The 25,061-nt window shown below is 45.3% G+C and overlaps 1 protein-coding gene across 1 annotated transcript; it reads right to left on the bottom strand.

The window, feature by feature from the left end:
* Positions 1-768: 768 nt before the first annotated feature.
* On the bottom strand, positions 769-24,856 carry LOC146180041 (uncharacterized). Its single transcript, XM_084579923.1, has 5 exons — positions 24,644-24,856; positions 16,657-16,811; positions 15,894-16,065; positions 11,309-11,457; positions 769-2,738 (listed from the first exon to the last, which is right to left on the bottom strand). The coding sequence occupies exons 2-5, from the start codon at positions 16,795-16,797 to the stop codon at positions 2,523-2,525; spliced, it is 678 nt and encodes a 225-aa protein (XP_084436049.1). The 5' UTR covers positions 16,798-16,811; positions 24,644-24,856; the 3' UTR covers positions 769-2,522.
* Between the last annotated feature and the right edge of the window lie 205 nt (positions 24,857-25,061).

Below are 25,061 nucleotides of genomic sequence, written 5' to 3'. Positions count from 1 at the left end.
CAGCTGCACAAATAAGCTAACAATTTTCTTCTAAATTACCGACCAATTTTGCTCACCAGCCTTTCTTGCAAAATTCTTAAACACATCTTGGTTTATCACCTAGCTAATTTCCTAGAGTCAAGCTCTTTATACTCGACATCTCAACATGGTTTCCGAAGTAACGCTCTTGTGAAACCCAACTTGCATCTTTCACTAACAAGTTGCAAGCCCTTCTTGATCATAACTCACTAGCTTACAGCATGTTCACAGAATTTGCCAATACCCTTTATAAAATCTGCCATAGCTACTACTATACAGGTTACAGAAGCTTAACCTGGACTCAAATATTCAAACCTGGTTGGAAGCTTTTCTTACAAGCCGCCATCAGCTATATTCGATTAATGACCTCACCACAGTGAAGTATGCTTCATTTCAGTGTTCTTCAAGGTTCTGTACTTGGTCCGCTTCTTTTTATTATCTACATTAACGATTTATCTTCCCACATTTCATCTAATATTCACTGATTCACCGACGACTGCGTAATGTTCAGAGAAATACATTGTGATGATGACATACCATCTCTTCAATCTGACCTCGATTCCATCTCAACATGGCGCAAATGATGGCTAATTGACCTCAATGCTAACAACTGAAAGTTTATGCGCGTGTGTAAAATGAATAATAATTTACCCTCTTATCACATTATTGGTATGCTTTTAGATTCAGTGCTCTCGTATAAATACCTCGATGTTCGCATCTCTAAAAACCTTACCTGCACTGTTGATGTTAAACATATTGTTAACAACGCCCGAAAAACACTTGAATATCTTCGTCATAGCTTTCGCAAAGCGCCTTGTTCTCTAAAATTGTACTCTACAAATAACTCATATTAAGTAAACTCGAATACGCAGAATCAGTTGGGATCCTTACCAGCAGAACCTAACAAACGCACTGGAAACGGCTCAAAGCAGCTCTGTACGGTTCATCCTCTCGAATTATAACAGAACTGCAAGCATATCTAACATGAAACACAGCCTCGGTCTTCCGTACCTCACACCTGGTCGTAGAAAACTTCACCTTTACCTTTTCCATAAAATGTTTCATCATTCTCACCTGTGAGATGAATTTATTTCACCACAACAGTACGTGACATCACCGATGAATCACTCGCACAATGTTGGCGTACCTTTCTACAGAACGAAAATGTGCGTTCATTCGCTTTTACTTCGTACATCCGACGAGTGGAATCACCTTCCCGGATCACTATCATTAATCAATGACAACTGTTTGTTCCATCAATGCATTAGCTAAAATTGTATAACCAGGAAAATCTTGTAACATTACGCTTTTATAGTTAGGGTTGTTGTAAAACTAGGTTTAACTACTCCTCTCTGTAATGCCGTATGGCTGTGTGGGTATGTTAATTAAATAAATAAATACTACATGAAATAGTTTGGACATACTATTGCCCTATATTAATAGTTTTTCATTAAGATATATTACTGCAAGGTACTAAGTTTCGTGTACACAGGCGTGGTTTCACTTTTTGCATGCATGGTCTCGCCAACATAGCCTATTTTCGCACTAATAATCGACGAATCTCAGACCGCATGTCACGGATTTTCGAAAAACCTACTCTCCCCACAGGAAGCGTGCGCTAATTCCGATAAACACTGGCTGATTTCCCGCAGTTCGCATAATTCGCACTTCCGACAGTGACAGTGCGGCAGTCATGACAGTGTGGAGGCAGTCAACCGAGCAGCAATATTCCAGGAGCTGTTCAGAGAAAAGGCGAATAACGAAAATACTGAGATTGGCTGCGAGGTGGCGCATAATTACACGCAAATCAAGGAATAAGAAGAGAACAGCATCAAAATCGGCCCCGGAGAGTGGCGCATTTAATAAAAGATTTACGACTTACGACGATTCCCGCATTCAGAACTCCACATTCTTCTATGTGCACACACAATTGTGGACCTAGTTACTGCAGGCCACCCAGTGCGAAAGAGCGAACCGCATGTCTGGGAGAATGATGGCAATGAGAGAATGATGGTCATTTTCACGTGAATGGCAATAAAGGTTACGTCCGCCTAACGAACACTTGGTGCACACATGTTGGCCTACCTCAAAAATCCGAAATTCCGTAAAGTGGGCCACCCAGCTCACGCTTACCTTTAGTAATACTGAAACCTTCGTGAAATTACCCCGGCAAAACTGAATTTCCTACTAACTACGCTTTCGTTTCCTTACACCCTAATTGATATCCTTAGAGAACCACGAAGGTTTTCTTATTTGCACTTCATTACCTGTTAGTGCCCATTTTCTCCTCTTGATATTTGAATTTCTTTATGTCGTGCTTATTCCCTCACCATGCACTGCTGAGCTCCCTCTCCGATCTAATGCACACCAGGGAAAAAAGAAATCACAATCTGTCTATAAGAGGCACCGACACGTTGAAACTTAGTTACGAACGTTATGCCTATAAGCACATAGGATTATTCAGGGCTATCCCTAACTCATGATAGCCGGACAGATGCAAAGATTCAAGAACTAGTTGTAGAGGTAACAGACGTCTTACCTTTACTCTCACACTGGCGCTGGAGAGTCTCATCCGCCGTATTCCTCAAGCAATCCTCCGCCATCTCACGCAGGAACTGGTCAAAGGCTAGACTGTTGGCACTGTCAGAAAGGAGGCCTTGATTCAGGTCTTGCGCGCTCCAAGTCACAGCATAGCTCTCATCGGAGACAGAAGGCGAGATCTGCGAGCGCGAACACAACAGAAGGGAGTGGAAGGATAGCGGTGAGAAAGACCTAGATAGGCTATTTTCGACCCCATCTTCGTATTAGAAAGTTACGTGTGTTAAGAGTTTCACAGATACTGCATATAAACAGCAGCGTGTTCATTTCCCAACAGCTGTACATGGCCAGATCACCTAACCTGTGTCATGACATGAACATCTTAGACTATGTCGGAAATATCCTTGAATTATCTGATTCCTGCAAAACGGGGTGACAAAATCGCATCACCCAGAACAGTCGGTACGGGGGGCATCAGGAGCAAGGATTCAAACCTGAAAACAGCACTCTGAATCGTGTTTCACAGGGATACACTTATTTACAAAGTCCTCGGTTGAGCCCGAGATTTGCGCATCTGGTAGAGAAAGCCTGGCTGGCTATTTCTGTTACACTCGCATTCGAGCAACCCCAATGCCATATATATAAGCCTTGAACATCTGATAAAACATTGTGTGAAGCATGTTCCCAGACATACCAAAGGAGGAGAGGAAGATGAGGAGGAAAGGCAGGGAGGTTAACCCGTAAAAGCAACCGGTTTGCTATCCTGCACTGGGGAAAGGGGGTGAGGGGATATAAAAGTTGTGAGAGAGGGATGGTTGAAGTCAGTACAGTCACATCACAGACATGCCACATCACATAAGTCACAGTCATATCACTTAACATAACAGTATGTAAAAGAACTGAACAAGGGTAAATGGGGTAAGCCTCAGTTAGCAGATGAGCCAACGTTTTGACAAGTGGACTTGTCTTCGTCTGGGCATAGCGATCATGACTGGCAGGGGTTTAAATACGCTTTTGCTTCCGAAGAAGAAAAGCTGGGGAGGGGAAAGTGGGTGTGAAGGAGTGGGGAGGAGAGGATGGGTGAGAAGGAAGTGGGTCATGAAGGGGAAAAAAAATCTTCAGTATGTACTTATCAGCCATGTAACCAGGGATTATGTGGCCTGCAAAAGAAGTAAAAGCGGCAGTACCAGGAAAAACTACAATGCCGGGTAGGTGATTAGTCACCACTTAAACCGGTTTGGTGCAGATACATCTTACAAAGGGACAGGCTATGCAAAGGGCCCTGATAAGGCATATATCTGGGGGACAATTCTTAAAAGGAGGGGGTGGGAAGGAGTACAAGGTCACAGGATAATAACCGCATAGTGAAAATTGATAATCATCTTAAGTATGTATCTCAACCGGGAACCAGAGATCCTGTGGCCTACAATGAAGTAAAAGCAGCAGTACCAGGAAAAAAATCACAGTACCGGGTAGATGATTAGTCACCACTTTGGCGGGTTTGGTGCAGATACACCTTACAAAGGGAGGGTTTGCGAAGGGCCTTGATAAGGCATATATCTAAGGGGGACAATTCTTAAAACTTTCTGCAAAGGGGGGAGGGGGGGGGAATACAAAGTCACAGGATAATAATCGCACAGGGAACCACAACTAACATGACAAAAAAATAAATAAAAAATAAAAATAAACAATAAAAAATATTTGAGGACAAATTCAAGCAACCAATGATAAGGAGGAAATGTGTTTAGAGGAACGTGTAGGGTTATGCTATTGCGGAAGGGAATAGGGTGTGCATGCGTTGGGAATAAACAGTACAATTAACCTATGCGAGATTGTTTTCCCGAATAGTTATGATGGAGTGGGAATATACCTAAGGAATTCTAACGTTCCCTTAGATATATTTATTCCTGCTGGTTCTAATGTTCTAAATTTATGAATTAGATACGCCTGTCTATATTTTCTTTCCTTTGCAGATTTAAAGCCTGACTGGAGAATATATAATTTAATTTCTTCGAACTTATGGTCTTTCTGATTGAAATGCTGGGAAACTGTGTCCTGTCTCTCCGTTGTACTGTTTATGACAAAAGGAGCATTCTAGAAGGTAGATAACGTTTCAAGATGTGCAATTAAAGCCTGATTTTATGTGAAAACTGAAATCGCTTGCATTGCTTTTAACCGTGGTGTCTTTTTGTATATGACTGCACGTCTTGCATCTAGGTCGAGAGCAAGGGTGTGGTTGTGTTCGATGCTTGTTGTCGAGTTTAGAATGTACTAGAATATCTCTGAGGTTTGCGTCACGTGTGTATGTTACCCTTGGTGCCTCCGGAAATATTTTCTTGAGGCGTTCATTACACGTTAGCATGGAATGGTATTTCCGCAGAATATTGTTTATGTTTAGAAGGGCATTTGAGTATTTTGTTACAAAAGAAGACTGGCGTTCAGTGTTGGCCTTTGGTCGTTTCGTGAGCACATCATTGCGGTTTAAAGTGCTTGCTTTTTCGAGGGCCGTATTAAGGGAGTTACCGGGATAGTTTCTATGGATTAGTGTTGCTTTCAATGAATGTAGTTCGTTTAGGTAGTCACTATCATCGCTGCATATTCTTCTAAGCCGCGTCGCCTTGCTTACAATGTCTCGGATGATGACTCGTAAAATCTAGGTATTGTTGCTTATCCGTTTGCTTTCTGTACAAAGAAGTTTTAAGTTTTCCATTTTCCACTAACACCGTCGTGTCGAGAAAGTCGACTTTTAATTGCGACGACTGACAAGTGAATTTAATGCTAGTGTGATGATTATTAAGGTGCGAGACGAATGACTGAAGTGATTTTGATCCATGCTGCCATATCATGAAAATATCGTCAATATAGCGAAGGTATATAACTGGCTTTTCCTGGAATGAATTTAGTACATTGGATTCTAGAACTCCCATGAATATACTCGCGTAAGTCGGCGCGAATGGAGTACCCATGCTGGTTCGAAATATCTGCAAATAATAGGATGAATCGAACTCGAAATAATTTAAAGTTAGGACTAGTTTAAGGAGCGAGAGATAAACTTCAGAGGCATGCGGATGGTGGTTGTTGATTAATACTTGGGAGAGGGCGTCGATACCATCATTGATAGGAATATTAGTGTAGAGTGCCGCGACGCCAAGTGTGACAAGTATACAAACATCTGCAAGATTGGTGGAGTTATTAATACACTCAATAATTCGGAGAAAGTGAGGTGTGTCCTGCACAAACAAAGGAAGCTGGGTCGAGAGGTCTGCTAGGTGGTGATTTAGGAATATTGAGATGTTTTCTGTGGGCGTATTATTGTTAGAAACAATTGATCTTCCTGGTATGTCTGTGGTAAACAATGTTTCTGCGGAAACCTTATGGATCTTGGGCAGTAGGTAAAATCGACCTGCTTGTTTGTTTGATGGCTGAAGAAATTTATAGTCCATCTCGGTACTTAGTTCCCTGGCTAATAGATCTCTTATTTTATTCAGGATGACTTCACTGAACTGTTCTGTCGGGTCGGTATTGAACTTTTCGTAGTGGCAAGACTTGTTAAGCTGTCGATATGCTTCATTTTTGTAATTTTCAACAGGGAGAATCACTATGCTCCCACCTTTGTCTGCAGGCTTGGTAACTAAGTCAGTTCTAGAAGCTAGATTGTGAAGAGTTGCTCTTTCAGTTATAGAGAGGTTTTCGGGCTTTCGAGCTAGCTTTGTTTTTTTAATAATTTCTTTTGAGACGGATTTAATGTATACGTCTAGGTCGGGGCTGCGCTCTGCATCAGGAAACCATGTGCTGGGGGCTCTGAGTACGTTAGAAGCTTCCGGTACATTGTTTGAATTTTCAGCGAAGAATTCCTTAATACGCATTCTTCTTGCGAATTCAGTTATATCTCGGTGAAGTTCATATTCATTAAAGCTGTTATTCGTTGGGCAGAAGGTCAGGCCTCGCCTTAAAATCTGTTTATCACTATCGCTTAGAGATTTAGAAATGTCAATGACGTTGCTATCATCTGTGTCCTGTCTCGTAGGTGGTACCCGTCGTTGTTGTGAAACTGCAGGAGGTATTCTTCGCTGTCAAGGTGTGTCATTATCTACCGACTGCTGATCCCTTCTGATTTTACGCTGTTTTTTAACCCTAAGCTTTTGTTCTTTCCTTTCCACGAATTCTTTTAGTACTTGATGCTCGTCCGCGGTTAGTGCTAGTTTGGCCATTTGGTCATTAAGTTCATCGACTTTTTCCTGACAGTGTTGTTTTAAAATGGCTATGAAAGCTAATGATCATCACCTAAAATATTTTTTCCAGCGAATGAATAGTTCAGGGCGAAGTGTGCCGAGAGCGCACTTTACATTTATCTTAAGTCCTTTCGGTACCATTGTTTTCGTTAAATAATGTTTGTAAGTATCTAAATGCGATATGTAGTTACTGTGCTTTGCGGTTAATTTCCTAGCAACAAGAAAAGCGCGACGTTTGTGCTGGGCAATTTCGGCTCTAGGATGAGTCATTTCTTGTTGTTGTTCCGAGTGGACTTCCTGACAGGCGTTACGTGTTTGGGGGTAGCTGACTTAGGGCTGGTGTTCGTGGTGAAGTCCACTTCGGTGCCCGCCTGGCAGCTGGTGTTTCTCCTAGAATGGGTGGGTGTCTGTGTGAAGAAACTGCGGTATGTCTTGGGGTCTGTGCGCGCGTGTGTTCTACTGGTGTTGGTTCCACGGACTCCGTTTGTGTGCACATGTCGCGGGTACTGACAATGGGAGGTCGTGAGCGTTCCGGTTCGTTGTCAGTTTTGTGTGTGTTCAGTTCATCCGTGCTGGCCAGAGGAATTCGTGTGATAGGTTCACATGGCTGCGTCCACTTAAATGAGTTCCTGATTCTATACTTGATCATGTTTGCCATTAGTCGGACGCCTCGAAAGTTGGGGTGTAGTCCATCTCTGAGGCACACCTAAGGCACAACCAGGGATTTTAAGCGGCAGTTCTCAAACTGGCCAGAATTGCACTAGGATAGTGTGTGTTCCCGCACAAGTGCGCGAAACCAGCCATACCAAATTACTTCAAAATTCCTTCAGAGTAGACCGCTGCATCCTGAGCACATCCTCGGTTCTCGATGCAATGGGACTTTGCCCACAAGCGACACTAAAGACAGCTTTTCAATGGGAAAGCGTTACTTCGCTATGTTCACCGATTTCTGTCCGCAAACCGTGACCGCACACTGCCTCCGCAAAATCGTGTCCGCAGCAGTTGCGGGTAATTGAGAAGTGGTAGAGTTTCATGAGTGGTGTCAATCGGTAGAGGCTGGCGTAATGTTGCTGCAGGAAAAATGATTATACCAATACGTTCCTTAGGTAATTAATTACAGGCAAAAAATATAAAAGTTGTCCGCAGCAGTTGTGTCTAATTGAGAAGAGATAGAGGTTAATGAGTAGTGTCAATCAATAGAGGTTGACGTGATGTTGTGTCCGAAATATTAAATTCGGCAAATAAGGTTATTAGGTAATTAATTAGAGGGAAAACACGCAAAATCTTTTCCGCAGCAGTTGTGAGTAATTGAGAAGTCGTTTTAAAGGTGGTGTCAATCGATAGACGGTGCTGTAATATTGTGTGCGAAAAAAATAGTTAGGCCAAAAGGTTAATTGGGTAATTATTTGAGGCAATAAATAAAAAGTGAAGCCCAAAATGGTCTCATTAGCGAATGGCGCGGCGCCACATTTGAAGGTATCAAATACTAAAATAATTAAATAAATCAGTCCATTAGGGTGACGTCAAAGATGTGACATCTTGCAACCGGAAGTAGAGCCGGAAAAGGGCATAGGAAGGGATTGGCGCTCAATTTGAAAATACCAAAGACTAAAGTAGTTGATTAAGGCTGTCAATCAGGGTGACGTCAAGGGTATGACGTCACGCAATCGGAAGTGGAGCCGAAAAAGGGCATAGGAAGGGATTGGCGCGCAATGTGAAAGTACCAGACTAAAATGAAAAAAACAAGAAGTGAAATAATGTGACGTAGAGGTTGTGACGTCACGCAACTGGAAGTAGAGCCGAAAAAGGGCATAGGGAGGAATAGGCTTACAACACCGCCACGCAGTCAACCACTGGATTTAGCCCTTTCTTCCTCCTTTATAGGTGTGAGGCGTCGTCCACAATGGACACTATTTTACCATATCGTCCCGACTCCTCCGAGTGTACTCTCCTTTCAAACGTTGCCAAACATGCGGAGGAATGTCACCAGTTGGCCTGGAGTTTTACATCGGAATCTCAAGGCCGCCAAAAGCATCACCACGACAAAGATCAGACGCCACACGTTTTTCCTGCAGGATCCTTTGTTTGGCTCTGGGTTCCTAGCACCCCACCGGGATTGTCATCAAAATTTCGAACCGAGTATCACGGTCCCTACCGCATTATCCGCTAAACCTCCCCTGTGAATTACATCGTGGAGTCACTCACTCCCTCTTCGGACATGCGTCATCGCGGCCGCGAAACTGTGCTCGTGAGCCACCTCAAAATGTACTACGATCCGCTCCTCTTGCCCTCACCATAGGTCTCCAGGATGCGTATTTGGGTTTGCTCGGTACGGTGGCTCCGCAAGGGACAAAGCAACAGAAGAGACGAAGAAAACGGGCTGTTCCGACTAGCATCTACCGCCCCCAGGAGCCGAGCAGCCTAGCGACTAGCGGCGCATGCTTTTTCAATGGGCGTCACGTTGGACGCGGCACTAGCTTGAGAGAGCCTATAATACTACTACTACTACTACTACTACTACTACTACTACTACTACTACTACTACTACTAAATAATAATAATAATAATAATAATAATAATAATAATAATAATAATAATAATACGCAGTAATATTTCTCTGCTAACTGTAACCATTATTAATATTATTATTATCATTAGTAGTAGTAGTAGTATAGAGGAAGACTCGTTTCACGAAATTGGCATTGAATTGTCTAGTTAACGGCCGAATTACCTGACTAAATATTATCTTCACAGTTTTAATTAATAATAATAATAATAATAATAATAATAATAATAATTGGTTCACAGGAAGGGAAAGGCGCAGTATCTGTCACACTTGTGTCTGTGGACACCTTATACTCCGTAGCCCTCTGCTACGGCTCCTCTTTCTCTCTTCTTCCCTTGTGTCCGCCGCCTTTCCCTTCCTGTGAACCAATGAATATTATTATGATTAATAATTAAAACTGTGAAGGTAATATTTAGCCAGTTAATTTGGCAGTTACCTACAGACAATTCAGTGCCAACTTAGCGAAACGTGTCTTCCTCTATACTACTACTACTACTGCTACTACTACTACTACTAATAATAATAATAATAATAATAATAATAATAATAATAGTATTAACAGTAGTAGTAGTAGTATAGGCTTTCTCAAGCTAGTGCCGCATCCAACATGACGCCCATTGAAAAAGCATGCCCCGCTAATCGCTAGGCTGCTCGGCTGCTGGGGGCGGTAGATGCTAGTCGGAACAGCCCGCTTTCTTCGTCTCTTCTGTCGTTTTGTCCCTTGCGGAGCCACCGTACCGAGCAAACCCAAATACGCCGCCAGGATGGCTCCTCCTCGCTCCGGGGGAAATTGTAGTGAACTACGCGAGGATATTACGAAGACGAGGATGAACTAGGCGAGAATATCACGAAGACGAGGATAAGGACGACGAAGAGCCGCTGCGCTGCTCGAGCTCGCTTGCGGAGGCCTAGACTGGCTGTGTTCTTGTGTGGTTCGCTGTGCAACTTCGAGAGGGCTATTATCCCTGTTAAAACACAGTAAAACCCCCTTTCAACGTGCAATTTGAAGCTACCAAATACTAAAATGGGTAAACAAGAAGTGAATTAAGCAACCAGAAGCAGCCAGAAGCAACCAACAGCAGTATCCATGCTTTCGCATTACTCCAATGCAGATTCTGCAGTGCTCTTTAATTTTTTCGAAGAACGTGGCTACGAGGTTAAGAAACACTCTATAAACCTTCACTCTTGCTGTGTGTTGGCTCTTGTGTACGCGCGTACGTGTGCATTCGAGCACTATTAATGATTGATTTCTCTTTCGATGTTATTTCTTGGCTTCTTTGTTACCGCGATCACAAATCGCACAACAGGCTCATCACCAAACAAATAACTCCTTATTTCAAATAAATGCTTCTCTCACTCGTATATAATCAATGCCCAAGCCAACAGTAGTCACACGACTACTCCGCAAGCTGATTGCTTAATAGATTCACGCTAGGATGAAAGAGCTCTTATAGCTTTGTCTTAATAACTTCGTAAAAAAGAGTTCACATCCTGCAGGTAGCGATATTGCAGTTTGCAAGCAATAAAATCTTGATTTGCAATCTAGTTTTTAGAAACGTTATGGCGCTCTTGGCTCAATAAAGCTGAAAAAGGAGTAATATTAGAGCTTTTTTGTAATCCGAATGTGGCCTTATCGAACAATAAACTACGCTTGTAAAAAGACATGTGCAACAAGGACAGCAACACCCAAAAAAAGTAAAAACATCCTCAAGTGAATTTCGATTCCCTGGTATTTTTCAGAACGCATGCACGTACGATCCATTATCTGAACGTATCTATCTTAAGCAAGTGCGTCGCATGTGTCACGCTGGCTTCAAAAGTTTTAATGTTAACTTCAAGGTAAATATTGACTAGGTTAGAAAATGATAATGAGCTTTTAATGATATTTCTGTCGCTCAAAACATCCTATGGAAACAATCCACGTTTATTCAGCAATGTATAGAACATCGGGTACCTCGAAGAGTCCTTTTTCGGCATCCCTGTCCTCCGCCACTTCAGGGCTCTCCATACTCTCGCCACTCACTCTCCTTTGAAACTGGCTCCCCTGCAGCGACTCCCCTTCATCCTCCTCTTTCTTGTCGCTGTCGATCATAGTTGCTCCATCTGCAGTTTTCGTCACAACCACACTTAGAATTGGCGCCAACACCTCTATTTTTGGGGAGTTAGTGAGGAAGCATCTGTACCACAGTTAGGCCGGAACGCCCCCTCTACCTCCACTGATTGCCCTAAAGTAATACAAAACAGAGAATCAGAAGCGCAGCACCATTGTGCGCTTTCAACGCCTAAACAAAAAATTAAACAAAACCTCCGTATAATCATACAAACCTTTTTTACGAAAACATTAGAGGGGTTCAACGCTTCTGAATCGGGTGTGGAGCGAAAGCTTCCAGTGCGGGCAACTGGCTGTTGTTCTTCCCTACCAGGATGGCATCTAGCGAGTTGTTGTTATCCCCAGTGGTTTCCAATTCTTCTTCCTGTTCTTCTTTGCTGAAGGTCATGCGTAGAGTCGGCGCAATGGCAGAGATGCGACCACGCTGAAGAGGCGAAGCGGCTGGCGTAGTGTTGCTTTCGCAACAACACGAGCATTAAACCTCGATTCACCGTCGTCTGTTGGTACATTACAGGCAGTTGTCTCGAAACCAGCAGGCCTCGCGTTTTCTGAGTGCAAGAATCTTGCCTTTCTCATCGTATAAGAGCAGACACGTTCGCAGGCAGGTGCTCTCGAAAGACCTAGGTCACCGCTTAATTGTAATCGTAGACGCTTGGCAAGCAGTGGTCTCTAACACCTACCACGACCACACACATTGTGCAAGACGCGTTAGAAATTAGAGTGTTTTCGCTTTGCTTCGAAATGTCCTGCGGCTGTTCTATAAATGGTCGACGAGCAAGATACATATAGCAGGGTAAGGCGGGGTACAATAAGACAGAGCACAATGAGACATGTCTCGTCTAGCGACATCTAGCGTAAATTTTCTGAGATGAAGAAGATTTCCTTAACCACCATTAAGTGCGAGAAAGTGTCGAATAAATGTGTGGAAACGGCGGGCATCTTGCGTTTGCCACTTCCGAAAAAAATTCTCGAACGACTTTTGTGGCGTGGCTGTCCCGCCAAAAAAATGCGAAATTCTCACTTCGTTTCTTTGGGCCTGTGCAGCAGCGTAGCAGGGAACTACTGCAATAAGGTATGTATGCCAGGATGGAAGCTTGGGCGAGTTGGTGACGGTTTTCTCGCTGTGTCCCTGTCTGTTTAGCGCTATGTTGCAAGAAAAGGTATGTATCTTTGTTGTTATGGCATCTCCTTTGTTAGCTCTAGAAACACTTACAGTTCCCTGTGTGGTAACCTTCATAATAATAAAATTGATTGAATATGAGTCTATGGAGGCGGCAAAATGCGACAGATCATAGCTCGGAGGAAGCAATTACAGTCTCTGCTCGAACAAAGTGCATTCTTTAACTTTGATATTTATGTCTCGTTTTCTAGAATGGACCGTACGTAAACGAACGACGACGAGGGCTGCATGGAGCAAGGCCAGTACGAAGAAGGCTGTAGGAAGCGTGTGCCAGCGACATTATATTCGGGCCACACAAACCCCTTCTCGGTGCCTAAGAATGGCCTTCAAAGGCGAGCAAAACGACTGGAGACACATGGTCCATTCTTGCTTTCCAAGAAGCAGCTTGCATCAAAAAAATAAATTCTTTCCTAAAGCAAGAAGAAGAGCTTGTGGAGCATATTTGGTCTGCGGTGGAAAAGGTTCTACAAAGCGATCAACAAGCAACAAATGTGACTGGGAGTGCCTCGTGTGCAAATAATTATAAAGAAACACAGGGCCTCGTTCTGCGTGGATAAAATGCACGATGTGTGACGAGGAGGCTCATGAAGAGTGCGCAGGGCCCCATGGATTGTATTTCAAGTGCTTCGAATGCAAGAACTAATTTTTGTTCATTTTGAAAAAATGTCTTGTTTTTCCTCACCTGACGTCCCGTTTCTCCCCATGGGTTGGGTCGCAAAATGAGACAAATGGACATTTTTCTAAATTGATGAATATTCTTAGTTGTGGTGTTGCAAGGTTGATTACTTTTGCAGACCACTTACCTAAGATGCCAAGGAAGGCTCTGTAGAAAGGTTTCGGGTTTTGAAGTAAGAGTAAGAAGAGTGTTAGTTTGCACATTTTTGTCTCGTTTTATCTCACACTACTAAACAGTCGAAATTCCTTAACACTGAACCTACTGTTTGAGATGCCGCCATAACCAAGATTTTTCTTGAGACGGTAACAACCAGACATGCTAACCAGACATTGTGTATAGGAATATTTCGAATTGCAATTGACACGGTGCTACTTTAATGAATTCCTTCACGCAGAATAAAACTTGGTAAATGCGGCATTCAGCAATGGTCCAGCTATGGAGTTTTCGTTTTTCTGGTTGAAGCAGTGAACTAGCTGACTTGTACAGGTACTGCAAGGTACATGAATGTTGCATGATCTAACCAGTCAAAATATGCTTCGATGTCGGTACTACCGCGCCATATATAATCCTTTCTGCAAGTGCTTAGCGGCACAGCCCAGGTTACACAACGTAATACACTCGCATGTAATATATTCTTCGCCCTTTTCGATTCCCTGTAGAGACTGGTGGAGGTCAGTTCTATTCGGTCTTATATTCACACATGGGTCACACTGGAACCTTGTATAAAGCTGACTAAATTACACGCCTTCTTGTGCATAAGCAATTTGCGCTGTCTAACACACATTAACACCACAAATGCCTCACCCAAGCAGGATATGTTCAAATGTAAGTATCAATAAAGCTCATGGTGCGTATGTAATTCTTAAACCACCGGTAAGGACTAATGGCCACTCTCATACGCCCCATTGTCTGATGCGAGAATTTTTCTTCCAAAGGCATTAGCTTCGTTCTCTTTTAAAATGAAGCCGTTTCAATGAAAATTCGGCTGTTAGGTTGCATCTGGGTTGAAGTCAGAGTTATTTCTCCTGAATTACAATTGATCTTGGTTAACATGACAGTCGATTGTAATTGGGGAGATGATATGTGTGCAGCCATGTTAACCAAACTTCTTTTCAGAACTTTTCAAAATTTCCGATGTGTTTTCTAACGACGATCCATATATGCTGCCCGTTCTGAAGTAATGCTGCTGAGCGTGCCGAAAAAACAAGACAGCAGGAAACCAAGTTGCCAATACCTAAATAATATTCCTCCTGTGCAGCTGAAAAGTAAACTAGCTGACTTGTACAGGTGAATTTTAAGCAAAGCAGGAATGAGGAAGTTCCGGTTAATTGGGCGAATATTTTGCTACCTTAATTTTTGGAATTCGTTTCACACTACGATCTCGTGTCTTCAAAATACAGTTTTGTGCATGCTTCACATAACCGCATCATAAACACTTCCTGAAATTTGCTAATTGTCTCCGCCTGTAAACGTTGTGCAGTTCATATGAATAACGTTATTTGCAAAAAAAATGTTGAATACAGTCTGCAGAGGGGAGATGCCGCTGGTTTTTTAAGTCCTATTCGTCGGCCCTCCCCATTTTCGTATATTCCAGACAGATGAGTACCAAGCCAGCTAAGTGCACCGAAGGCTTGTTCAGAGCAGCAGCGAAAGATTTGCAACCTCGATGAACAGCACCCAGTTCATACGTCTGAGCTTAATTTGTAGAAATTCAAGAAATTTCAGTGGCTGGAAGGAAAATACTGCCCCAGCTTTCCAATTCTGGCTAACGTCACTAGCTGATGGAGCTGTATTACAATGAATATATAAGTCAAAGTACTTGAGAAACTCAAAGCTAGCGAGAAGGCTTCTGTCAACAGTCTTGAAAACATAATTGAGTAGTAATAACTAGCTACATATACATGATGATGGACCATTCTGATACGCAAGAATGACCGAAGTCCTAAAAACATAAAAAGAGGATTTAAGAACTTCCCCCTCCTTTAAATACGGATGCAGAACGAATGTTGGGACGTCGTATGGTTCTTGATATCGGCCGTTGTTTTAACCACATAAATGCTCATGATATGCGGCTTATCTGAACACTTTTTAATTACTTAACCCAGCAAATTAAACGATCAACAGCATTGCAGAAAACGGAAACTGCCTGCCTCTGCCGAGTGCAGTTTTAATACCAACAATGCACAAGAGTGCTCAGGATATTAACTATATATATATATATATATATGTTTTCTAAATATTACAAAATTGGTTCGTGAATTTTAGATAACTTAAATATCAAAATTCATGGCATTTCAGTTTCCTCTACCAAGGACAATGCGATGCCTCACAAGAGCTTGTGACAGCGGGGCCACGGAAAAAAGCACCTTTCCGTTGCTTCACTCGTTAGAGCGCAGATTATTAACAAACTGGCGGGCAAAAATAAGCTTGCGCCTGTTTGTTATTATTAGAATTTCCTTAGACTGCCTGCATAAAAATACCCCCCGCCAATTACTTTTTGTCCACGACTACAAAATGAATTCATACGAAGCAATCTTCAAGTCGGGACATGTGAAATAAAACGCATTACTTACTGTCATTCTGAGAGTGACCTCGCCCCGGGTCCGCTGCCATGGATTTCTGGGTCAACTTCTGAAACGATTCGGCGAAAATATTGCAGCTGGCGCTATTGTCGAACAGGTCGGCGTCGAAACAAGGCACGCTCCACAGTGCAGCAGCGACCTCATCGCACACAGGAGGTGATACCTGCACACGAAAATGAAGTGACGGGTAGTTCTGCGGTAATTTCAAGACGCGTTTCAGCGTAAGGGGACAGAAGTCTTGACACGAGATTTCTGCATAAACAGGTAGCATATGCACTCAACCCGCCTCTCACCTACCCTCGCCTTACCACAGTTTAAGCTGCAGGCGTGAATAATTTGCATGCCGTTTTTTTCATTTTGTTTCTGGCAGGAGCTGCGGACACTAAGAGCTTTACATTTACGTGTGCTTTAAGAATGTCTCATAACTGCACTAGAAACGAACTTGACATAAGGGCGTAGCCCAGTTTCCTACGGTTAGTGATGTACTTTACAGTTACATTTACTTGTCCCTGAATAATTTCAGTGTGGCGCAACCTGGTGAGAACATTTACGAGGCTGCTCGCGCTCCGAATGAAGGCAGTATTCCTATGACCATCATTTTCTAGTTGTAAGAATATAACTCTCATTAAAATTCTATATTTTATAATAAGAGCATTTAGACCTGTTCGACAACCTGGCCTGTCTTCAAAAGCATGCAAAATGGTCTATATAGCAGATTTGCTGTAGCAACCAATAAAGATAACACTTCTTTCACCTTGTCTTGCTCACACTCGTCATCGACCAGGGCACAGTGGCCCTCTCCTCCCAGGTTCAACGTGCAGTTTAGGCTGACATGCCTTTGCTGCTGGTGGGGATGCGGCGCTTCTGTATCCTCAGGGTTATAGCACAACTTCATCCCGATGTGTTCACCTGCGATTTTAGTCCAATACACGCCATGGTTGCTTCACAATTCCTACTATTACTGATATCATACGACGCAAGTTGCAAGTCTAGCTCAGAAAACCTTACACTAGGTCGTATAGGACCCAAGCAGCATAAGCCATCGACCCAATATTGAGATCTGTTGGTAATGTACTGGTCCTATGTACGACCGGAAATTCCCAACACAGGACCAATATTGGGCCGATGTTTTGTGCTGCCTGGGGAAGTATACATAGTGTGAGCACTGTGTGGCGCTTCATCTTCCACACTGCTGAACGTGCTGCTTCATCTTCATCCTGCTCCCTCTTGTAGATACCCATCGTCATCGCGGAGTGTGTTTGGCTGCAGTGTGCGACCAAGGCTTCAGGTCTGTAATAAAGCCTGATTCCCCAAGTCCGACCTTCGCGTTACCTTACACGTGGTGGAGGTGCGCCTTGATTTCCCCGCTGCTTCGTCACCTGCATCCACCTGGAGCTTCGTTCTGGCCGCCGTTTGACCCCGACCACCATCGTCATGACACAAGAGGGCCACTCCGCTATTCAGGCTGCTACCAACTCGACTCCAGCTCCCCTTGCCACTTGGACTGTCAGTAGCCGTCAGCGCGACCCGCAGATGTTCGCCGGTCTCCGCGGCGACGACGCTGATGACTGGCTCGACAGCTACGACCGGGTCAGTGCTTTCAATCGATGGGACGATTCTCTTAAATTAATTAATGTGTCCTTTTATTTGACGGATGTGGCCAAAACGTGGTTTCTAAATCATGAGTCGACGATTCCGGACTGGGCTACCTTTAAACAAAAGTTACGCCAGATTTTCTGCGCTCCTACTGTTCGCACGGAGTCCGCCAAGAAGAAGCTAGAAGCCCGACTTCAGCGGCCTAATGAGACCTACACCTCTTATATAGAAGATGTACTTTCACTTTGTCGGCGCATCAGTGACACAATGCCAGAGGCCGAGCGGGTTCGGCACGTCCTTAAAGGTATTGGGCCACTCGCCTACAACGCCCTGGCCGTGCAGAACCCTAGCACAATCGATGCCATCATATCCACTTGTCAACGCCTTGACGAACTACAGTCAATACGCCTGCAGCCTGATCCCACTTCATTTGGTTTCACTGCCGAAGCTGACCTCCGTGTGCTTATTCGCGAATTAATTCGTGAAGAGCTCTCGGCTCAAGGTAATTTGTGCCGCCCTGCATCTGAGCCACATAATTCAAGTGCCGGCCTGCGTAGCATTGTTAAAGAAGAGCTGGCCTCAATGACCTATTCCCCGCCAACATCGGTCGCTCCTACCATTTGTCAGGTGCCAACGTACGCCCAGATCACATCCTTGCCGCCCGCAGTTGGAGCGCCTACGCCACCGGCGCCTACCACTGCTCATGTCGCTGCATTGGCACCACCTGCCGCAGCGCCGACATACTACCCCAACTGGCGCCCAGCCCGCCCTGTGTGTTATTACTGCGGGTACCGAGGCCATATTTCCCGCTTCTGTCGTCGCAGGCTCCAGAATGAACGCCGCGGCTACGAATCATTTGAAGCAGACTACCCTCCTCGCTTTTCCGGCTCTAACCACCGTTCATTCCCCGATTATCCCCGACGTTCATCACCCCCGCCAGAAAGCCCCGCTCCGCCTGCTGGTTACAGGCCTTCAAGACGCCGTTCTCTTTCGCCTTTTCGCCGCTCAGCCTCGCCTCTCCGTCAAGCTTCTCTGACGACCCCCCGCCTGTCGGAAAACTGACCACTGCAGTTTTAGGAGGGAAAACTGCACTCTTCGGCCATCCCAAAAATCCTCCGGAACGTCCCTGGAATATTATTTTAGTGCGGGTTGAAGGATTATCTGTTGAAGCTTTGGTTGACACGGGCGCCGCTGTTTCTGTAATACACACTGACTTGTGCTCCCGCTTGCGAAAAGTGAAAACGCCTTATGATGGACCTGAACTCCGTGGAGCTAATGGTGCAATAATTCGGCCTTCTGCTAAGTGTACTGTGCGAGTTTTTGTTGACGGTGTCCGCCACCATGTACAATTTGCCGTGATGTCACCGTGCGCTCACCCAATTATTTTAGGCTGGGATTTTCTGTCTGCCGCATCAGCCAGCATTTCGTGTCACGACAGGATCATTTACATGAACGAGAGCGATCCGTCTTCTGAACATCCCGAGCCCCGTTATCGCCTGCTTGCCGCTACTAACTCAGTGTTGCCCCCTGGATGCGAACAACTTGTCGCGCTTACTTCTGCTGACATTGATAACGGAGATGTGCTAATCGTGCCTTCTGATCGCCATCTGACCCGCGGAATCGCGCTACCACCAAGTCTTGTTCGGTTTGAGCATGGCACAGCGCTTGTCGCTGCTTCGAACACTTCCCCAGAGCCCATTGTGCTGACTAAAGGGACATGTTTTCCTTGTGTCCTGGACATTCACCCGGTGTCCCTCACCACCCTTACCGCCCCCTCTTCCTCACCAGCAGCTTCTTCCGATGCTTCTCTCTGTGTTCTCTTTGGCACCATCAATCCTGACCTTCCTGCGACTCACCGCCAAGCTTTGCAGGAATTACTTCGAAAACACCAAGCCTCCTTTGATGTCACTTCTCCGACCTTGGGCCGAACGTCTTCTGCACAGCACCGCATTATTACAGAAGGTACTTCTATTGTTAGCCGCCGCCCTTACCGTGTTTCCTTATCAGAACGTAAAATCATAGAAGATAATGTGAATGATATGCTCCGGCGAGACATTATTCGGCCATCAGCTAGCCCCTGGTCATCTCCGGTCGTCTTGGTCAAAAAAAAGGATGGGTCCGTGCGTTTTTGCGTTGATTACCGCGCACTTAACAAAGTCACTCGAAAAGATGTTTACCCTATGCCACGAATTGACGACTCCCTCGACTGTCTTCAGGGCGCCGAATATTTCTCCACTTTGGATTTGCGTTCCGGTTACTGGCAGATACCGATGCACGAAGCCGACAAAGAAAAAACAGCATTCGCTACTCCCGATGGGCTTTACGAATTCAATGTCATGCCTTTTGGACTTTGTAATGCCCCCGCTACGTTTGAGCGCATGATTGACACTGTTCTTAGAGGACTTAAGTGGAAAACATGCTTGTGCTACCTGGACGACATAGTTATTTTCTCTGCGACTTTTTCTGATCATTTATGCCGCCTTGATCAAGTATTAACGTGCCTGGCATCCGCCGGTCTCCAGCTGAACACAAAAAAGTGTAATTTCGCCAAGAAAGAAATCAAGATCCTGGGCCACCTCGTCAGCCGCGATGGCATTCGACCCGACCCTGACAAGCTTGCTGCAGTTTTGAACTTTGCATGCCCTCATCGGACTAAGGAACTACGCAGTTTCCTTGGCCTGTCTTCGTACTTTCGCCGTTTCATTCGAAATTTCGCTACCATTGCTGCACCGCTCCACCGCCTCCTTACAGACCGTACTACTTTCAATTGGTCCGAAGAATGCGAAAAAGCTTTCCAAACCCTAAAGAATGCCCTCACTTCGGACCCTGTTCTCGCTCACTTCGACGACACTGCTGCCACCATTCTTCACACCGATGCCAGCAGCCTCGGTATCGGCGCCATACTTCTGCAACGTGATACCGCTTCTCGGGAAAAGGTAATTGCGTTTGCCAGTCGAACTCTAACACTAGCGGAACGCAACTACACCATCACTGAGCAAGAGTGCCTAGCCGTCGTTTGGGCAGTTCAGAAATTCCGCCCCTACCTCTACGGCCGCCATTTCACGATCGTTACCGATCACCACGCTCTGTGCTGGTTATCAACCCTCAAAAATTTGACTGGACGCCTGGGCCGTTGGATTCTGCGTTTGCAGGAGTACCACTTTGATGTCATATTCAAATCGGGACGCAAACATCGAGATGCCGATGCTCTTTCCCGCTGCCCGCTATCAGAATCGCCACCTAGTGCTTCCTCGAGCCTTCCTGCGTGCACCCTCGACGTCCCAATGTCGTCCAGAGCCCCAACCTTAACCTGTGCTACTCTTGCCGCTGCTCCAGATCGCTACGCCATTATTTCAAACCAGCGAGCAGATCCCTACTGTATTTCCCTAATCAACCTTCTCACCGGTGCTTCTCACCCTCCTACCGCTAGGATGCGCAGGCAACTCCAAAAGTTCAAACTTGACAACGGCGTGCTCTCCCGTTATATTTATTGCTCCGAAGGCACCCGTTGGGTCCCCGTTATTCCGAGAGCGCTTCGCACCCGTATCCTGGCGGCTTTCCACGATGATGCTACAGTCGGTCACTTAGGCTTTCATAAAACTTACCACCGCGTGAAAGCCCGTTTCTCCTGGCCAGGCCTCGCCTCAAGTGTGGCAAAATACGTCGCCTCTTGTCTGCCATGTCAGCGCCGCAAACGGCCCACTTCTCCTCCTGCTGGCCTACTACAGCCGCTACCTTGCCCTGCTACTCCTTTTGCCGTTGTTGGCATAGACTTATACGGGCCACTTCCATTGTCCGCACGAGGTAATCGCTGGATCGTCACCGCTGTCGACCACCTAACACGCTACGCTGAGACCGCTTCCCTGCCCAATGGCTCAGCACATGAGGTCGCGACCTTCTTTTTGGAATCGCTCGTACTGCGCCATGGGGCCCCTCAAGTGCTTCTCAGCGATCGTGGTCGGACATTTCTGTCGAAGATTGTAGCCGAAGTTATTGAAGCCTCAACCACACATCACAAATTGACCTCCAGCTATCACCCGCAGACCAATGGGTTGACTGAGCGGTTCCACCGCACGCTTTCTGACATGTTGTCTATGTATGTCGACCAGGACCACCGAAACTGGGACGTAATACTTCCTTTTGTTACGTTCGCCTACAATACGGCTGTACAGCGGGCCACAGGTTACACCCCGTTTTTCCTCGTTTACGGCCGTTCTCCCGCTACCTTTCTTGACGCCTCTTTTCTTTCTACACATGCCAGTTCCTCATCCTCTCTTCCTGACCAGTTCCTTTCCCGAGTGGCCAAATCACGCCGGCTTGCTCGCGTCAACACGGAAGCTAGCCAGGAAGACCGCAAGTACCTCTATGATGCAACCCATCGCCAAGTTTCGTTCCGTCCCGGCGACGAGGTGTTACTTTGGACCCCATTACGCACTCCTGGCCTTTGTGACAAGTTACAGCACCGTTACATTGGTCCTTACACAGTTCTTGCAAAAACCTCCCCGGTCAACTATCGCGTCTCCCCTGTTTACCCTCCTCCGGACTGTCGTTACCGTGGCACTGAAGTTGTCCACGTTTCACGTATGAAACCTTTTGTTCGGCGCATTCCTGCGGACTAATTGCGGCCAGGCTGGCCGCTTGAACTGCGCGGGCGAAATAGTGTGAGCACTGTGTGGCGCTTCATCTTCCACACTGCTGAACGTGCTGCTTCATCTTCATCCTGCTCCCTCTTGTAGATACCCATCGTCATCGCGGAGTGTGTTTGGCTGCAGTGTGCGACCAAGGCTTCAGGTCTGTAATAAAGCCTGATTCCCCAAGTCCGACCTTCGCGTTACCTTACAATATGCTTGAATATATTCAAATTAGCTGGAAAGAAAGTGATGACTCTTTGGTTACTCAACAAAAAAAGTGAAGGACAATGGAAAAGCTCCGTCTGCATAATCACTCTCCAGCGCTGCCCGTCGGACGCCCAAAAAGCGATGCTAGGCAGAGCGTTCTATGCACTCGCTGAGATAGCACTAAGCAGCGCCATCTCCTCCCAAATGAACGCAAGCATTTATACGCAATATTTTGGGTTGTGCTGTCGTAGAAATTGCAGCAGACAGCAGCTCGTAATTCGACAAGATCATAGCCTTGTCAAATGTAGGAAAGTATGCAGGAAGGGAATCGTCACATAAGGCGGAGCTCAAATTACAATTACCATAAAAAGGTTTTGCGAAAGAAAAACGCAAACTTCCTCAATAAGCGGAACTGAGTTCGTGATAATCATACAATATTTAGGCTTGCGTGTCCGAGCATAAGTTGTCAGCTTATGCCGATGTTTCTTACCGTACCTAACTACATTTGTCGAATGATATCCATAAAACAATCAAAGACACGTGTGCTGTCGAGAAATAAAGGTTCCCCTCATGCTCTTACCAAGTGAGAAGCAACATGTAAATCTCATCTTAAAATAAAGAGTGTCTTAATGGCAGCGCAGTACGAGCTTAGGCGATCATATATCGAAATAAATTTTGTGGTAAGCTGTTGAAAATGTGGATGTAGAGTGTTATTGTTTCGCTAGTAATACTGGGCACTCCTAACGATGCGTATTATACACGTAGTTGGTAACTTCTCGAAATCGATTTTATAAGGTCTTCACATGCCACTGAACACCCAAACATGTCCGGTGTCAATCAAGACCAGCAATTGCGTTAGTTGTTCCATCTTCCGCGCTCTTCCAATTTCTATCCACATACCCTTATGTAGTTCACCCTAGATTCCAACGAAAACGCATGTTTCAATATTTTCTTCAAATTGACGTTTTATTCCGTAACTTTATGCGGATGTCGCAGTTGTGGTACCTCTTTTTTTCCACCTTAAGTGCAACTACATGTAACCTGCAGTTTTTTTATGTCAACTTACATCCCGCACAACAAGAGAAGCTTTTGCGTTAAGCCGCCATCGAAACACAGTGGCCGCAACCATGTTGAAACACTCGCACGCAGGCTCAGCAATGAAGCGCCCCAACCTAAGGCCTACCATTGGAAGTGGAAAATGACGATCCACCTGCAGTTCCACAATAACAAGCATTTCTTGGGCTGTTCTGTAACTGTCCATAATTGACAGAAGTTAGTCACTCCCGTTTTCTTTTGTTGTGTAGATGTACATATAGACCATGTGACTAACATTCAAACGATGTGATTGGAGACTTACAGTACGGTCAGCCTCCTCTGTTAACAGTCGTTGTTGATGCCAGTGAACGTGGAATTGAAATGGCTTGGTTTGTTGGTTTTAGCGTCCCAAAGCGACTCAGGCTATGAGAAACGCCGTAGTGGAGGACTACGGTAATTTAAACCACCTGGGGATCGCTCACGTGCACTGACATCGAACGGCACACGGGCGTCTTGCTTTTCGCCTCCATCGAAACACAGCCCCGCGGCCGCGATTCGATCCCGCCTCCTTCGGCGCAGTAGTCTACCGCCATAACTACTGCGCAATCACGACCGGGCGTAAAATTGAAATGTAAATATATGGGCCTGTCGACTAATTCTATGTTAGCCACCACACTCTCCCGTGCGAAGGGGAGCTAAAACGATTGTGAGTCAAATAAAACAGAAATGCACGTACCAACAGTCGCTCCCACAGAAGAAAGGATACTGAAGCGGGATTTTGCCACAGCTACACTTGTGGCAAGGAGACTCCGCCACAATAGTCAAAAACCTCTACATTTCTGCTTCAAAGGACAAGGAACAGCAACAACGATGCTTCACGCTTTCCAAATACACCATTTGTTCCGTGCACGTCTAAGGAAATCTTATCTTTCGCCGGCAAAGGCGAACTTATGCAGATTCATGCCCCAAGGAGTTGCAGAAAAACATTGTTTCCATCAGGGAAGGTACTGGTGGGCCGAGGTTCGCGTCAGGAGAAGTCATGCGAACAGTTCAGACATGCTCTACCAACTGGACTACTTGACAACTACCACTCTGCTGCCGCAGATGTCGTGCACTTAGAGCCCGAACACGTATTTATGATCCCCAGTTGTACCCTTCACAAAACACATTATTCCCAGCTCCATGTCGGCATTAAAACGTCAGAAAAATTGAGACTCTAGGGCTACAAACAGCATCAGCAAAAACATCTTGCATGTCGATGGGGCGACTTACCTGCCTGCCACAGATGATACCGGAATTGCGGTCATGAATACCACTACCTAGAATATGGTTACAGCACTAGCATATTACCGCGGATCATATCAATCTTCTTTTCGTTCTTTTTCGACAGCCGCGAGCAGGTGGACGTATCACTGTGATTGTTGCGCACGGATCGATACTGTACTGTTTTTTTTGACGTTCGTGCCGCGAGACGCGGCTGTATCATTTTCCTCGTAGCGAATGATGCGCTGAGATTTTTTTTCACTGGTCATAGCGAAGTACAACTGTCTCGTTTCTGTTCGTTTAGGACGTTCCCAAGTTTCTTTGGACGGTATTCTAGGTGGTAGTTCGCCTACTTTAAATAGATTGCTGACGAATGCAACAACCATTATCAGTCCGACGATCAGCAAGCACATCTGATGCTATCGCC

Source organism: Amblyomma maculatum, chromosome 9 (genome assembly GCF_055883805.1).
Source record: "Amblyomma maculatum isolate TAMU_Amacu chromosome 9, ASM5588380v1, whole genome shotgun sequence".
In the NCBI taxonomy this organism is placed as follows: Eukaryota; Metazoa; Arthropoda; class Arachnida; order Ixodida; family Ixodidae; genus Amblyomma; species Amblyomma maculatum.
This window is presented reverse-complemented; position numbering and strand designations above follow the sequence as displayed.